Genomic DNA, 16,847 nt, shown 5'->3' with positions numbered 1-16,847 from the left:
CACACCCACACCCACACCCACACCCACACCCACCCCTCACCCACTCCACACCCACACCCACACCCACACCCACCCCACACCCACACCCACTCCCACACCACACCCACACCCACTCCCACACCACACCACACCCACCACCCCACACCCACACACCCACACCCCACCCACACCACCCACACCCACACCCACACCCCACCACACCCACACCCACACCCACACACACCCACACCCACACCCCACACCACACCCCACACCCACACCCACACCCACACCCACACCCACACCCACACCCACACCCACACCATATACCAAACCATCCATATACCATATACATATACATCTAGATGTCATTGTTTGGTTGATTCTCAGGGTCAGCCCGAGGAAACTCTACACCTCAGTGGGTGATATTGTGTTTCAGTAATGATTAGACGTCAGCGTCGCTAAACTCATTGCTTTTTTTTGTTAGTCGATGGAATATAGCACTAGTATTTAAATATCCTCTAAATATCCATGATTTTTCCATGTATGATGGTTTGTGATATTAAGTTTTCTTTTTTTCACTAGAAGAGACAACAGCTTTCCTGCATCAAATAAAGTACCTTTAAACATTTACCTCGTATCTCATAATTTCCAACAAAGCCTTTATATGTATTGGGGCCATGCTGTTTGAGCGCGATGAACATGGAGTTTCCCGTTGAGACCATTAACCCTGGTGGTACTGACGAGCAGAAATTCCCAAACAACGGTGAAAATGTTGTGGGTCCGTCATATATTCTTAGGTAATCATGCTGGCAATCTTCTCCTATGTCTGAAATACTGGAAAAAGGATAAAGTGTCGTAATTTTAATATTCTATCATTGTGATGGAACTTACAATTGCAAATAATTGTATTCTAAAATATTTAACAAATACTAAAATAAGAGGTTTTAATTTATTAAAAAAACAACTTAAAACAACGACAATTTACTCAAGGAGAATATAACTGTCAGCATCGCCCTGTATAGTCCAGGTGTATCTCATCTTGCGCAGGTTGCCAAACGGATATCCAGGGCTAGAGATGTTACCTTGAGAATCGTTCAGTGTGATGTGGTTGTCTATGGTTGTAATATTTAAATTATGTAAGTTTTAATATTCGAATCATGTTAAAGAATGTTATCTTTAAATGCAATTCAAATAGATAATGTTACATACAGTTGCATGTGTAAGAACTCAGAAAAGTGTGTTCATCTTGAAGCGTTTAAACAATTTAACACAAAAGTTCGAGTTAAAAGATACTTCCCATTTCTGGTTAAGCCTATAGCCAAAGTGAAGAAGATATATTGAAACTCAGAAGCATGAGAACAAAAAAAAATAGAATTAGTTAATTTGCTCTGTTAAGCACTATTACTAAGCTTTTCGAGGATGCTAATTTAACGCAACTAAGTAGAAGCGCAGGTTGTAAGGGCGGGGGTGAAAATAGAGACAGCAACTGCAAAGTTTGTACATTTAAAAAAAAAAAGAAGCAAACATACTTTTGACTCGATCCAACAGCTGAGTGCAAAAACATATCGATTGCATTTTTTCATTTGAATTGATAACTTTTTAAGAAAACTACACATCAGTTCCAACAAATGGATGAAAAAAAATTACAATGAAAGATGTAGAATTACAAAGTGATTTAAATGTTTGTTGTTTCAAGCATAAAGCAAGCTATGCTAGTTTTTTATTTTGTTTTCTTTTTGACAAAGAATGTTATAAAGCAAACAATTCTTGATTCGCTGTAAATTGTTTCAGACAACCCAATCAGGTCGATTTTTTAGGACGCCAAAGAGTTCAAACTTATCGCAGCATGATCATAAATGCATCCAACAATGAAAAAAGGAAGACGTTCTTAAATTTAAAGAAGATATTGTAGTTCTCTTGAAAATCCAACAGCAGATGGTAGAGAAGACCTGGCGTCATCCAACGTCGGTCTAGAAATCAATAGGCAAAAGACAAAGGACGTGGAGAAAATTGTCATTAATATTCATGCCCATTGGGTGTCCTCTTCATTGCAGGAGGTAAATTAATTGTGTGGCCATTGCGGTATTTTAGGTGAGCAAGATGGACATCGACACAGTTGTAAAGATATAGATAGGCAAAACATAATATGTGTTCATCAAGAGCTGCACTTTAAACCTGAAAGCGAATAAAAATTGAACGCAAAATTTTGCTTACTATATTGAACATAATTAAAACATAATAGACGATAGGGCATTGACAAATAACTTCGTAGAAACACAGAAGGAAAGATGGTTTTTGATCGGACTCATTTTAATTAACTAAAGCATATAAAAAGGTACATTAGACATGCTATATTTGTTCTTCTTCCGTGTTCCTTATTCTAGTGGTGGAAGCGATTCCTTTCAAGACAATTAAATATTACCTGTCAACTGGTTATGCGCCATATGGGTCTACGACAAATTCCCGACAGACACTTGCCCAAATACTGTTTGCCCAAACTCATTCTCCCGAATGGACACTTGCCCGAATGCGACAAATGCCTGAATGGACACTTGCCCGAATGCGACAAATGCATGAATGGACACTTGCCTGAATGCGACAAATGCATGAATGGACACTTGCCCGAATGCGACAAATGCCGAAATGTGACGTACGGCTCCCGCGCAATATACACCGTTGACTCCGATTTCAGCACGCTTTCCTTTTTAGAATTGGTTCCATAGCCTTTGTCCAAAAAGAACAAACCACGAGGCCGCAGCTGTTTGATTTTGGAGTTGTCTCTCCTAAAACAGTTGATGACCCTCACCCATCGATTTATCTGTCCGTGGTTTCGAACTTTTCAGTTAAACAACCATGAGATTCACCAACATGACCACGTCGACCCCTGACTAACTATCAAATGGAAAAAAAAACAGAGATATACAGCCAATCTGGTGACGAACTGTAAGTAAGTGTGCAACTGCAAAGGTTTCTCAGTGATATAATCATTTAAAAAAACTGAAATGTTAAATTTGAAGTCAATATTGAAAAACTGGAATGATAAAATTGATGGACGGAGTAGGGGTTTCATTTCTATTGAACTAGAATATTGTAGCTTAAATGTTTAAAATATTTTGTGCTTTAATGAAGGTTGTTTAAAGTTTTAGTGTAGCTTTCTCCTTCATAAGTGCCAATCCTGCCCAATGAGTTTAATTGTTAAAATTAAGCCACGTTATCCCAATATTATTAGATTTTAGGCACTGAATTACTATTGATTTTCTTTTAATGGGAATAATTTTAAAATATTAAAAAAAGTCACAAATTTGGAATGCTATAATAATTTCATTGGCCAATATATTTATTGTTTATTTAAGTTGAATATACCATTTATGCTCAATTAGTCATCTCAAACGTCTCGCAACATTTCAACGTTGTATACATCCTGGTAGGCTATGTAACATTATGAAATTACTAAACTTCTGACCGGTACATCTAATTTACCCACACGATACAGAATATTATAATAGGTCTTAACTGTAATGTTAATAAAGATAAATCATTTTTTTATCTTCATTGTTTATCTACAATTCTCGGTAAAAAAAACAATAGTGCGTATACTATGTCGTTGAACTGTTGATATTTATCTCGAGGATAACCATGTTTGCACCATATTCACATCTATTGCGTAGACCGAAATAATACCCGGCGCATCAATATTGAACAGATCTAAGAGTGGCACTTATCTCTCTACATTAATTTCATTTATAGATTACGAGAAGGTCTATTTGTTTTAGGATATAGAGTCTATGTGATGTACATCCGTCAGGCGGTAGGTCGGGTACTGTGGCTGCCTCTTCTGCAATGCCTTGTCATCTGTCATGTGCTATGAAGCGATCACTTAGTCTGAATTAGTCCCTGATATAGCGCAGCCAACTTCGTATTTGTTCTCATCAGATAAAGTCTAGTAATTGTATGTTGGTTGAATTTGCAGCTTCAATGTGTTGCCAAACTAGTGATGTCTCTATTGCCTGCAACTGCAAAACAGTAAAAAACGCTGGCTGTGCTATCCCAAATAGTCTCAACACATCAGAAAAAGTCGTGGGCATCATTCAAGTTCCCTAATTCAGCCAGGCAGCAGCTTGAGTTACGATCTTACGAGCGACAAAGCTATACTAAATTAGAAAAACGTTGTTTTAAAGATCTATTAAACGTTTCCGTTTTTTTTAAATGCATTGTCCTTTATTTAGGATGAAATACAATTTAGTTTCAAAATAACTATTTTAAAAATAGTTTATAAAATTAACTAACTAAACAACATTTTTAGAAATATTGTTATTGTAAAACTAAATTATGCAATGAATTTTGGCTTACTAAAATAAATCTATCAATAGTTGCATAACATGTTGTTATAGTGAAGAACTGGAGTACACGAAAAAAAGTTTGCTTTTATTTTCTGGGATATATAAAAAACATTTTAAGAATGTGTAATCTACTAAGTTTAATTTTAAATTTAGTTTGACATTATAATAAAGTAACTATATATGTCTAGACAAATCGCGCTACAGTTATAAAATAACAATAATAAGTCAGTGATATAATATAAAATTTAAACGGGTACAGAGTTACATTTTTCTTCGCGGAGTAGTCGTGAATTAAAAATCCTGGAGGGAGGGGGAAAGGGGACTAAGCAAAATATATATTTAATATATATATATATATATATATTTTTTTTTTACCAATTTTTTTTGTGGGTAAGGATGCGATAAAGAAATGTTTGAAACACTAAACTGGGCAAACACACCAGTATACAAGTTTAATTCAATTATACTGTCATTTGATTAGCGAGAGGATCAGCTTTAAATGACGTGATATTATCTATAACATATTTACCTTTGATTTCATAATTTGCATAAAATCCTTTATGGGTGTTCAATCCATTTGCTTTGAACTCCAAATACAAATAGTTACTGGTTGATTCTAATGTCCACGGTTTCGATGAACAGAAACTCCCAATCAATGTTGAATTATTTGATGGACCGTCGTGTATTGTCAGGTTTTCATGAACACAATCATCGCCAAAAACAAAATCCGAAACACTGAATTTGATATTCATTTTTTATTTATGAGTAAACACAAACCAAAATGATTCCTAATTGTAAATATTCATTTTTATTGATTACATCTTACAGCGAAACATGAAATAAGTTTAATATTATTTTCGGTGCATTCTATTACACAAAAACCAACGTACTTGAGAACAATGTATGTATCTGCCTTGCCCTGTATAGTCCAGGTGTAAAACATGTTCCCCAGGCAACCAATTGGATATCCAGGACTAGAGATAAAACCTTTCGGTTCATTCAGTATGATGTGGGTATCTGCATTGGTCAAATCATGCAAATTGTCATTTAAGAAAATAAATGAGTGCCAATTTTGATAATGAAAGCATACTGAATTTTCAGTCGATGTTGCTATAGTTAGGTTATGTGTAATATAAGCATATTTTATTTTTGCTGCCTTTTCCCGTTTTGGCCCAAGACACGTGAGGTAGAAAAGTAGTGTTCATCTGTTTCAAAGACCTCGGTGGTCAGCACTTTATATAATCGCCTTCGCTAAGGTGTGACATTTTGATGATAGAAATAAAATATAATAAATTACAACGTGAGAAAATATAGCTATAGATTTATTCAAAATGACCAGAATAATGTTTTGTAGCAATAGTTTGCTAGTTTGGTCGAATATTCGTAGCATTTATGAAAAAAGTAATACGTCAATTATATTTCTTACATGTTTGTGTATTATATGTTGCTATTCTTCTAGTGCATGGTTTTTAACACATTTCTCTTTCAAGTGTTAGCACAAGTTTTGTCTGATATGCAAATACATCTGCTCAAAAATTTTGATTACTTACCTTGTGAATAAAACTCCCCATAAAATCCTCTGTATCTATCAGAACCATCTGTTTTAAAAGTGACCAACAGTTTGTTTGTTGTCGATACCATCACAGCTGAGTCTCCCCTATCACAAACTTTTCTAAAACTTCGATCATTTTCAGCAGCACCGTCGTACACGGTGATGTAGTCGTATTGACAAGACCCTGTTTCCACAAACGATATGCTACAAAAAAATATATTTTAAGAACAAAGTGGTTTAGTACAATGTCACCTACGTAAAAGGTACAACGTTTTAGTAATGTAAGTGTTATAAATACCTACTTTAAAATTATATTAGCTTTTGCTCGAGTTGATAGAGTCCATGTATATTTTTGATCATTCAAATATCGTAAGGGGTATCCAGGACTTGCCAACTTGCCCGACCCATAAAGTGTACAGCTTCTGTCTGTTTTAAGTTATATAAAAAGTACTATACAACAGTGGCGTAGCCAGGTCGGGTGTCACCCGGAGCGACACTTAATGGTGTCACCCCACCAGAAGCGTAGCGACCTTTCCCGGGTACAAATTTTCAATTTTGTATTTGCACCCCCCCGTTCAAACTTTCGATTACCACCCCTTCAAGCTTTTGATTTGCATCCTCCCCCGTTAAACTTTCGATTTGCACACCCCCCCCCCCCCCGCAAACTTTCGATTTGCACCTCTTAAAAGACTATTTAACACTATATTAAATTAAGCGGAATTATCTCTCTATATAAATTTCTCTATATATTTTGCTATTTTTTGCCTTGGTGTCACCCCCCTAAATAATATCACCCCATGCGGTCCGCATCCCCACCCCCGCCCTCTCGCTACGCCTCTTCTATACAACATACAGATGCAATTAACAGTATTTGTTAACAGGGGCGTAGCGAGGGGGGGGGCGGGGGTGCGGACCGCACGGGGTGACATCATTTAAGGGGGTGACACCAAGGCGAAAAATAGCAAAATATATAGAGACAAATTTGAGGGGGGATGCAAATCGAAAGTTTGAGGGGGGGGGGTGCAAATAAAAAACTTGAAAGTTTGTCCCCGGGAAGGGTCGCAACGCCTCTGGGGGGGGGGGGGGTGACACCATTAAGTGCCGCACTGGGTGACACCCGACCTCGCTACGCCACTGTTTGTTAACAGTGAATAAAAAGTGTATTTTTACATTCTCGTAAACACAGTTTAGAGGAAGTATTGTTATCATGCACAAAAATCACATGACATATTGACACCATTTTCACCTCAGCTTCTAATCATATACGGAGTATATATGGGCTTTTTGTGTGATGGCTACGACAGCAGCACGTTAAGGTAGTTAGAATAAATTTTGTATATAATTACAAGATCTTATATTGGAATAACTGGCAAATGCTTAGTGACCTCAAAAATTTGAAGTTATGTCATAATCCTAAAATACTGATAGGTTGTGAGGTGGATTGGAGTTGTTCTATTATAACACACTGACGAGAAGCCATGCTGTTTGTATATAGATTTATTGGACCTCTGCCATCATGATGGAGGCCGGAACAGGAAGGGACATCACTCAATAACAACATTATAAATATAACTAATACAAGAAGAGTGAGTTCCCCTGACCTCACAAATCCCAATATATTACATCCCTTTACCCTTAGTAAACACAACACATCTCTCAATAGAACAATTGACAGTATCCTAAAATCACCAAATATATTGTAACATGAACATTATGGTAGATTACATCCTTACAAACAACGCACAATATGTTACAACATAGTTAAAATACAAAACAATGATGTCAAAGTCCTTTTGACCCTTAAAATCATAGGTCTAACTTATCTGGGACTTTGATTGTCCTGTTTGACCTTCTCAGTGTCTTTTGATTTGGTGACTCAAGATTCTGACCATATGGATTCTCTATCTCAGGAGGTCTAGGATCTAAATCATTAATTCCAGAATTTACATTTTCTGACTCTAGACAACTTGGTTCACTCATATCAACAGAACTTGGTTGTGGAACAAACTGAGTTGGTGTGAACTGTTCAGATTTGGTGGGATTGACAGATTCACACTTATTATCTGCACAAGTTATTTTTAACTGGTCTGCATGTCTACGGACAATAAGTCCATCATTTGTTTTTACTTTATAAGACACAGGTCCTGTACATTGAACAATTTGACCTGGGATCCATTTTTCCCTTCTCCCATAATTTCTCAGATACACATTATCATTAACTGCAAATTCTCTTTCAATGGATGATTTGTCATGATTTACTTTTTGTGTATGTTGATGTTGGGAAACAGACCTTTGAACAGTTGGGTGTAGTAGGTCTAGATGAGTTTTAATTTTCCTACCACATAGCAATTCGCATGGTGCAACACCTGTTGTTATATGAGGAGTTGTGCGGTATTTGGTTAAGAACCTGTTTACTCTTTCTCTAAGAGAAAACTTGTTACCGGTACTCATTTTTACCATAGCGGTTTTGAATATGCCTACCGCTCTTTCAGCCAAACCATTCCCAGCAGGATGATAGGGGGATGTGGTTATATGCTCAATACCATTTGCTACACAAAACAGTTTAAACTCATGAGCAGTGAAACTAGGCCCATTATCTGAAACAATTTGATCTGGTAATCCATGAGTTGAAAATATTTCCTTAAGTTCTATAATGGTATCATTTGCAGTGATTGTGTTCATGATTTTAACTTCTAACCATTTAGAATGTGAATCAATAACAATTAAGAACATTTTGTTCATGAAAGGTCCTGCGAAATCTATATGTATACGTTTCCATGGTTCGATTGGCCAGTCCCAGTTTTGCAAAGGTGCTGTAGCTGGTTGATTTGAATGTTGTGCACAGCTTGAACAAAGCTTTACATATTTTTCAATATCAGCATCCATATGTGGCCACCAGAACCATGATCTTGCTAGGCTCTTCATTTTGGAAGAACCAAGATGAGTATCATGTAAAGTTCTTAAAACTTCTTTTTGTAACATTTTGGGGATAATAACTCTTGACCCCCATAGTACACATCCATCTTCTAGACCTAACTCCATTTTCCTTATTTTATATGGCCTTAAGTCATCATTCACAGACTCTTCAGGCCAACCATTCTTACAGTACTCATATACTTTTATTAAGCACTCATCTTTTTGTGTTTCTCTTTTAATATCATTCACATTTATATTGGAGTTATCCATGATAGTGAAAAGAACAAATACATCTTCTGGTACATAACTAGGGCTTTGGTTTTTTAAAGGTAATCTACTAAGACTATCTGCACTATTCTCAGATCCAGGTTTGTATTTCAATTCATAATTGTATGCAGTTAGTGTGATAGCCCATCTTTGAATTCTTGGTGAGGCATGCTCAGGTAGGGTTTTGTTTTCTCCAAATAAACCTATTAATGGTTTATGATCTGTATAGATGGTGAACTTCCTACCAAACAGAAACTTATGAAATTTCTTAACACCAAAAATGATGCCTAAGCCTTCCCTATCTAACTGAGAATAATTTTTCTCAGCCTGGTTCAAAGATCTACTGGCAAAAGCAATGGGTCTGTCACCCTTTTCATCTATGTGGGACAAGACTGCTCCTACACCATCTGGTGAAGCATCACATGTTAATATAAGTCTTTTCCCTGGGTCATAGTGAGTTAGTAAGGTGTCAGAAGACAAAGCTTCTTTTGCTGTATTAAAAGCAGCATCTTGTTGTTTACCCCAGTGCCAAGTTGCATTTTTCTGAAGCAGCTTGTACAGTGGTGATAGTTTACCAGACAGATTCCCTATGAACTTTGCATAGTAATTTATCAAGCCCAAAAAAGCTCTTAGTTGTTGGGTATTTTCAGGTTTGGGTGCTTCTTTAATGGCTTTTGTTTTCTCAGGTTGAGGTCTGAGACCTTGTTTGCTTAAAATATAACCAAGAAAACTAATTTCTGTCAGCATGAATTGACATTTATCTTTGTTTATCTTTAAACCTTTTTCACCAACTATTTTCAAGACTTTATCTAGTGTTTTAAGATGTTCAGTGTCATTCTTACCAGTTACGTACACATTGTCAAAGTAAACACAAACATTTGGAATATCCTTAAAAATACTGTCCATGACAGCTTGGAAAATTCCAGGGCTAGATGATATACCAAAACATAATATTTCATATTGGTAGAGTCTTTTATGTGTGTTTATTGTCGTATAGACTTTTGAATCTGGATGCAGTTCTAGTTGAGTGTAAGCATGACTAAAGTCCAATTCAGTGAATTTGTCTCCTCCTGCCAAATTCAAAGCAATTTCCTCAATGTTAGGAATAGGGTACCTATTTAGCTCTATTTGCTTATTCAGTGTAGCTTTGTAGTCTCCACAAATTCTTACAGAACCATCCTTCTTTAACACTGGTACAATGGGCGTTGCCCAATCGGAATAGTCTACCTTCTTTATGATGCCATTAGATTCCAATCTACTTAGCTCATTTTCAATTTTATTCCTCATTGCATAAGGTGGAACTCTAGCTTTGCAGTATCTTGGATTTGTGTCTTTAACGCTTAACTTCACTGTTCTATCATTTAGTAATCCTGGATTACCAAAAACACATTTATTGTCAGATATAACTTTATCTATTGAAGTAAGACTAGATTCTCTTGCATTGTGCAATGAACATATACTCTCCCAATTTAACTTAAGATCACTTAACCAGTTCCTACCTAGTAATGGTGGTCCATTTCCTTCAACCACAAGAAGAGGAAGTTTAACACTTTGACCATTATAGCTTACATGAACCATACACTCTCCTATCACCGGAACATTGTCACCAGTGTATGTTGTTAAACTCTTGTGACATGGCTGTAGAGGCACTGATCCTCCTGTGACAGCGTCAAAGTCCTTCTTTGTGATGACTGTTAGAGATGCTCCAGTGTCAAGTTGGAAGCTGATGCTCTTACCGTTGATATAAACTGGTACATTGATGGGAGCATGACTTATTGATTTCACAGAGAACAGGTTGAAATCCGGCTGCGAATCAGTTTGAGCATTTTCACTGGTAGAGTGGTTCATTGGTTGGGTTAGGTAGTCTTGGTGAGAGTTAACATAGTGCTGCCTTTGGTTGCGGTACTGTCTTGACTGGCTAGATTTAGCAACAGACGAAGACTTTGCAAAGCAGGCCTTGGCAATGTGACCTTGCTTACTGCACTTATAACAAGTTGCTAACTTGAACTTGCATCGATGAGATGCATGGGGACCTTTGCATCGATGACATTTTTGATAATTATTACTAGATTTAGATCTAGGATTTGAACGTGCAGGCTGTTTAGCATAAGTTGAAATGCTCTGATGGGGTTGGTGTTTGTTGACTAACCTGCTGTTTACTGCATGGATCTCTGAAGGTGCTAGAGATCTCGCCGCATCGGATGACTGCTGGAATGAAGTTGCAAGTGGTATTGCTTTTTCTAATGTTAGATCTGACTCGAGCAGCAACTTTCTTTGAATATCAGGGCTGTTTACACCTGTCACAAACTTTTCACATAGTCTGTCAGACAGCGTTTCTCCGAATTCACAAAATTCACTTAAATGACGTAAAGCAGCAACATATTCTGATATTGACTCGTTTGGTTGACGAGTCCTACTGTCAAATCTAGCTCGACATAGAAACTTTGATGGGGTAGGCGCATGGTGGTCTGTTAGCAATTTGCTCAGCTCGTTAAAGCTCTTGGTAGTTAGACTAGCTGGTGCGCATAAGTCCTTTAGTAGCCTAAATTGTTGAGGCCCTATGACTGTTAACAAAACAGCTCTCTTTTTGGCTTCTATCGTCACGTTGTTTGCTTCAAGGTAAAAGCTTAACCTATCTAGATAATCATGGATGATTTCATCATTCGAATCAATTTTTTTATTTGGCCATACAGCGCCATTTTCCTAGAAATACTTAGCCAATATGCTCTAGCAAACCTCTTTTTGAATAAGTAGGTGCTCTTTCTAGTGGATTATTTATCCTCGTCGCCAAATGAGGTGGATTGGAGTTGTTCTATTATAACACACTGACGAGAAGCCATGCTGTTTGTATATAGATTTATTGGACCTCTGCCATCATGATGGAGGCCGGAACAGGAAGGGACATCACTCAATAACAACATTATAAATATAACTAATACAAGAAGAGTGAGTTCCCCTGACCTCACAAATCCCAATATATTACAGGTTGAGTGCCTTTTCGTTTAGATTAACGAAAATTGAAATACAGGTACAAGATTTTATTCCCTATCAAAATTTAAACGATTTCCGGTGAACTAAAGTATTACTTAATGCTATTTTCAATTTCAGAAAAACAGATTACTTCCACCGGACATATTTCTTTAATTTTTTTTTACGCAGATCATGTGGCGATGACAACGTACTGTGACATAAAATTCGACGTAATTATATATTTAATTAAAATAAAAAAGATAAATAATTTTTTAATAAAGTAGTAAGCTTTCGTTCAATCAACATACATAATAATGCAACTGTATATCAATACAATGATAACAAAGTAACTTTTGTAAATATGTGTAATGAATGTGCGAGGAAACTCTAAGCTGAAAATAGCATTATGTGTAATTTAAAATAAAATGCATGACAGATATATATTACTAGGCATGCTGCCCAGCTTCGCTTAGGCTTTCGAAAACATTGAGAATTTGAATGCTTAATTAATTCGCCAGAGGGTCGGTCTACGACCTCAGGAGTTATGAAGAGGTTCCTCCGTGGACATTTTTTTCGATTTATAGCTCATATAATTCGCCGGTCAGTCGAGGTCAGTGTTGACCCCCTCATCGTAGACTTTTCGGCCAACCGGCCCTCGTGTTCTGTCGTCCCAAGGCAAGATCGTGCCAAATTTGAAGCGCCTGCGGCGCCGGGAAGTACCCTATCGGACACCCGACAACTTTGCTTTATATATTATAGAGATTAGCAAATTGCATAGATAAACAAAGATTTCAATAAAGTAATTAAGGCCTGAAATACTTTAGTATAGAAATGTATTGTTTGAATAGATTCTAGATCCAGGTAGGGTCTACATCTGTGTAAGTCTAGTTTCTCCGTAGATCTAGATCATCTAGATCTAGAATCCTAATAGAATTTTTTTTTTAAGTTTAGCCCGAGCAAAATAAAAAAAAATAGATTAACCAAGTAGACTTGGTGCGTCTCGAACCCGCACCACCTGCGTGGGTTTAAGTACACTATCATCTCCGCTATATAAGCACTTTATAAATCACGGAGAATAAAAGACGTATTTTAAAATCTTAACTTACGCGAATATGCCTATTTTTTTTCAAATTAATTTTTTTATCCCAAATTAGCCAGTTCCAAACAAAGACTTTGTATAAAATAATTATGTCTTGAAATAGTTTAGTCCTAATATAGACATTTATTTTTGGAATAGATTCTGGAGAAGTTAGAGTCTAAATCTAGATCTTAGCGTCTACGTCTCGATCTAGATCTAGTTATTGCGTAGATTTGTAGATTTAGATCTAGTCTAGATCTAGAATCTCTAGATCTAGAATCCAAATAAATAAAATAAATTTTATGAGTTTAGGCCGGAAAAATTGTATTGTATACATTTCATAGTGTACGTAGATCTAAATCAAATTTGAATGAAATAGTTCATTTCTTTTTATTGTAAACACGGCAGATTACGTCATTAGTTAATGTATAAGCAATAGTGACGTCACAGTTTTATGCGTTCTTTTTCACATCCATTAATGCTTTTCCGGTTGCATAAATAATACTGTTTCTCTACATTCGAATACGCCTTAAATTTTTATTTTTCTTCTTTAAATAAAATTGTGGTTATACATTTAAAACATCTAACATATTATTTTCAACAAAAGTCCGTAAAAAGTTCTCGATATATCGCTGCCGATTCTGACGTGATGTCCGGCGAAAATTTTTTGCGGACAGAGAAAGAGAGAGAGAGAGAGATGTGCGAACCTCGGGCTTTATAGATTTAGATTACAGGCTATATCTTAAATATTAAATGTTTTACCTCATTCTGCATATAATTAATCATTATCAAATACTGTAGTATTGAATAAATTACCTCGTATCTCATAATTTCCATAAAATCCTTTATATGTGTTTGACCTATTCGTTTTTAACACAACAAACATAGAGTTTCCTGTTGAAGCTTTTAACCCAGGTGGTGTTGACGAGCAGAAATTTCCAAATGGTGTAGATCCGTCATAGATTCTTAGGTAGTCATACTGGCAGTCTTCTTCTAAGTCTGAAATACTGAGAAAACCATACCTAATTTTATTTTAAACTTGCTGTCATTGTGATAGTACTTACTGTTGCAAATTTTTCTCAAATATTTGGCGCATACTAAAATACGGGGCTTTAATTTACAAAATGTAAATTAAAAAGGCAACCTACTCAAGGACGATATAACTGTCAGTTTTCCCCTGTATAGTCCAGGTGTACAACTCGTTGTCAAGTTTGCCAAACGGATATCCAGGGCTGGAGATATTTCCTTGAGACTCGTTCAGAGTGATGTGGTTATCTTTGGCTGTCACATTTAACTTACGTCAGTTATTCGAACAATTTTAAAGACGTATCGTTTAATGAAACTCCAATAGATAATATTTTATGATTTTGATGAAGTAAAAATGTATTTTAAATATATATTGAAATAGTCTAAAACTATATTTAAAATGAAAATCATGTTCAAATCACAATAGAGCAAACACGATACAGCATCCAAAGTAATCATCTAGTTCAAAGCGATTTTATTATATATTTTTAGTTTTTTTAAAACTTATTTGTGAAGCCCTGTTTTTATAGCAATGTACCGTTGTCATATTTTATTAATTAATGCCATTAATTAATGCCAGTTTTGATATTAATACAATTTTGTAGACATGTAATTCCAATAAATAATGTTAAAAATTACAACAGGAATAAATATTTAATTTCAAATTTACTTTACAACTATTAAGTTAGAGCTAAATAGAAAATTATAAAATGTAATAACTTGAAATTATAAAATTATTAACTGGCTGTCAATCTTCCAGCGATCAGGTGAAAGAAGAGGTTGTACATTCGTACTCAATTGTACTCAATTACAATCAACATATATTGTTTTCTCTCCACTCGAAACAATAACTTGCTCTAGTCTCCTTTTTCAAACATCACGAGGACGTTTGGTTGGTCGTGGTTTGGGCAAATCCAGGTGTACTTATGTTATAGATACGTGTCAGCTTAATCTGTATGAGAGTTTTAAAATCGTCTATAATCGCTCCCTTTAAGGGGGAAAGCTAGTGTGCGTCGTGTATTTATGCGCGCTGTGTTTTAGAAGTCTTATACAAGGTTATGTGTATTTTACAAAATGACTGCACGGCAAGCTCAAATTTAAGGTTTGTATTTAAACAAGGTAGATAACGTCTTTAACTATATTACAATATCTATAGTCTGCATACATTGTATTAAAAAGAAATAAATACCCTAAGTTAGAATTTATACCAGCAAAGTAACATTTTATTAGTCACTGGGATGGCTATTTGAGGGGATATTGTTAAAACCAGGATTTAGAATTCAATGTAGCCTACTACATAATTTTAGACTATTTTTTTACGTTTAGGCCACGACAAGCCAACCTTCTTAATTTCTCGTTAGGGCGATCTCACTCATGACGTATTTTGTCTTAAATTACACTGTGAATTCCACACCAGAGTCTGTCTATTGGTATTACTAACTGTCTTCCTGAGGGTATCTCTAACTGAACCTGTTTTCCCAACTATAGTTTTCTTCTCCGATGTTATTTTTTTATATTCTCATGAGTGAAGTTTAAACATGTCAAATATTGTTTTAAGTTTTATATGTGTGCCATGATTATTAGTTGCTTTTTGTGATAATTCAGCATTGGCTTCAGTACGTTAACAAGATTTCTTCCTTGAATATCTACATTCTTAATCGGTAACATCATTAATATTAAATAGAATGAAGGTATCATCTCCGAAATTAAAGTGTACAGGTATTTTGAGTTTATATAGTGTGCTCCAATCCGTTATTTTCCAGTATCGAGTCAGGGAGAAGTAATAATATTAAATGTAAAATCAAATACCCTTACTAAACCTAATGTTTTATTACTGTTTTTGATTGTTTGTCTTTAGTTATCATTTGGATTGTTGGAGATGTGGTGTAGTGTGGCGATCAAAGAAATAAATGTGTAGGTGATTCTAAAGTGCTTCATAGTTTTCCATACTAATGACCTGTCTATAGGCCTGCTGTAAAAAGCAATTTTTTAAATCTATAACAAGTGTATGAAGAAATAAAAAAAAAATTACCGTGTGTATAAAACTCTCCATAAAATCCTTTGTATGTCCAAAACGTATCTGTTTTAAAGGTGACAAAAAGGTTGTTTGTTGTCGATATAATCACGTCTGACACTCCCCTACCACAGATTTTCTTAGAACTTTGAGCATTTTTAGTAGCTCCGTCGTACACGGTGATATAGTCTGCGTTACAATGCTCTGTTTCCACAAACGATAGACTATAAGAAAAATAAGTGTTAATTAGTACTAAGGTTTTTCTGCAATGTCACTTACATTTTTAATTCTACGTTAATGTATGGTCAGTGAGACATGAACCTACTTTAAAATGAGACGTGTACCAACACGTGCTGATAGACTCCATGTAAATTCCTGATTATTCAAATATCGTAAGGGATATCCAGGACTTGCCAACTTGCCTACCTCATATAGAGTATAGTGTCTGCCTGTTTTATTCGATGGAATTAAATCAGTTTAATAAAAAGACAAAAAATAATCTGAATACAATGCACATTGGCTATGCTTTTAATTGTTGTACATACTTGGTAGGATCTAACATAAATTACATAACTTTCCCCTAGTTGGATACCCCAGAGTGTACAGAGTTAATATTTAGTCTAACAGTAACTTTTTGGCTCTCCTCTATAAAACACTTGGCAGCGTATATTTTTATAGCAATTTTTTTCTGACATAAATTCC

At 35.6% G+C, this 16,847-nt stretch overlaps 1 protein-coding gene across 1 annotated transcript; it reads right to left on the bottom strand.

The window, feature by feature from the left end:
* Positions 1 to 613: 613 nt before the first annotated feature.
* Positions 614 to 16,576, bottom strand: LOC131928904 (deleted in malignant brain tumors 1 protein-like; the record flags this gene model as incomplete). Its single annotated transcript, XM_059285073.1, has 7 exons — positions 16,572 to 16,576; positions 16,275 to 16,369; positions 14,254 to 14,386; positions 13,922 to 14,112; positions 5,873 to 6,058; positions 5,213 to 5,339; positions 614 to 816 (listed from the first exon to the last, which is right to left on the bottom strand). Coding segments are annotated over exons 1-7 (940 nt in total), but the record flags the coding sequence as incomplete, so codon positions are not given.
* Between the last annotated feature and the right edge of the window lie 271 nt (positions 16,577 to 16,847).

This window comes from Physella acuta, unplaced genomic scaffold (genome assembly GCF_028476545.2).
Source record: "Physella acuta isolate Inbredline_101_S28 unplaced genomic scaffold, ASM2847654v3 ptg001563l, whole genome shotgun sequence".
Taxonomy (NCBI): Eukaryota; Metazoa; Mollusca; class Gastropoda; family Physidae; genus Physella; species Physella acuta.
This window is presented reverse-complemented; position numbering and strand designations above follow the sequence as displayed.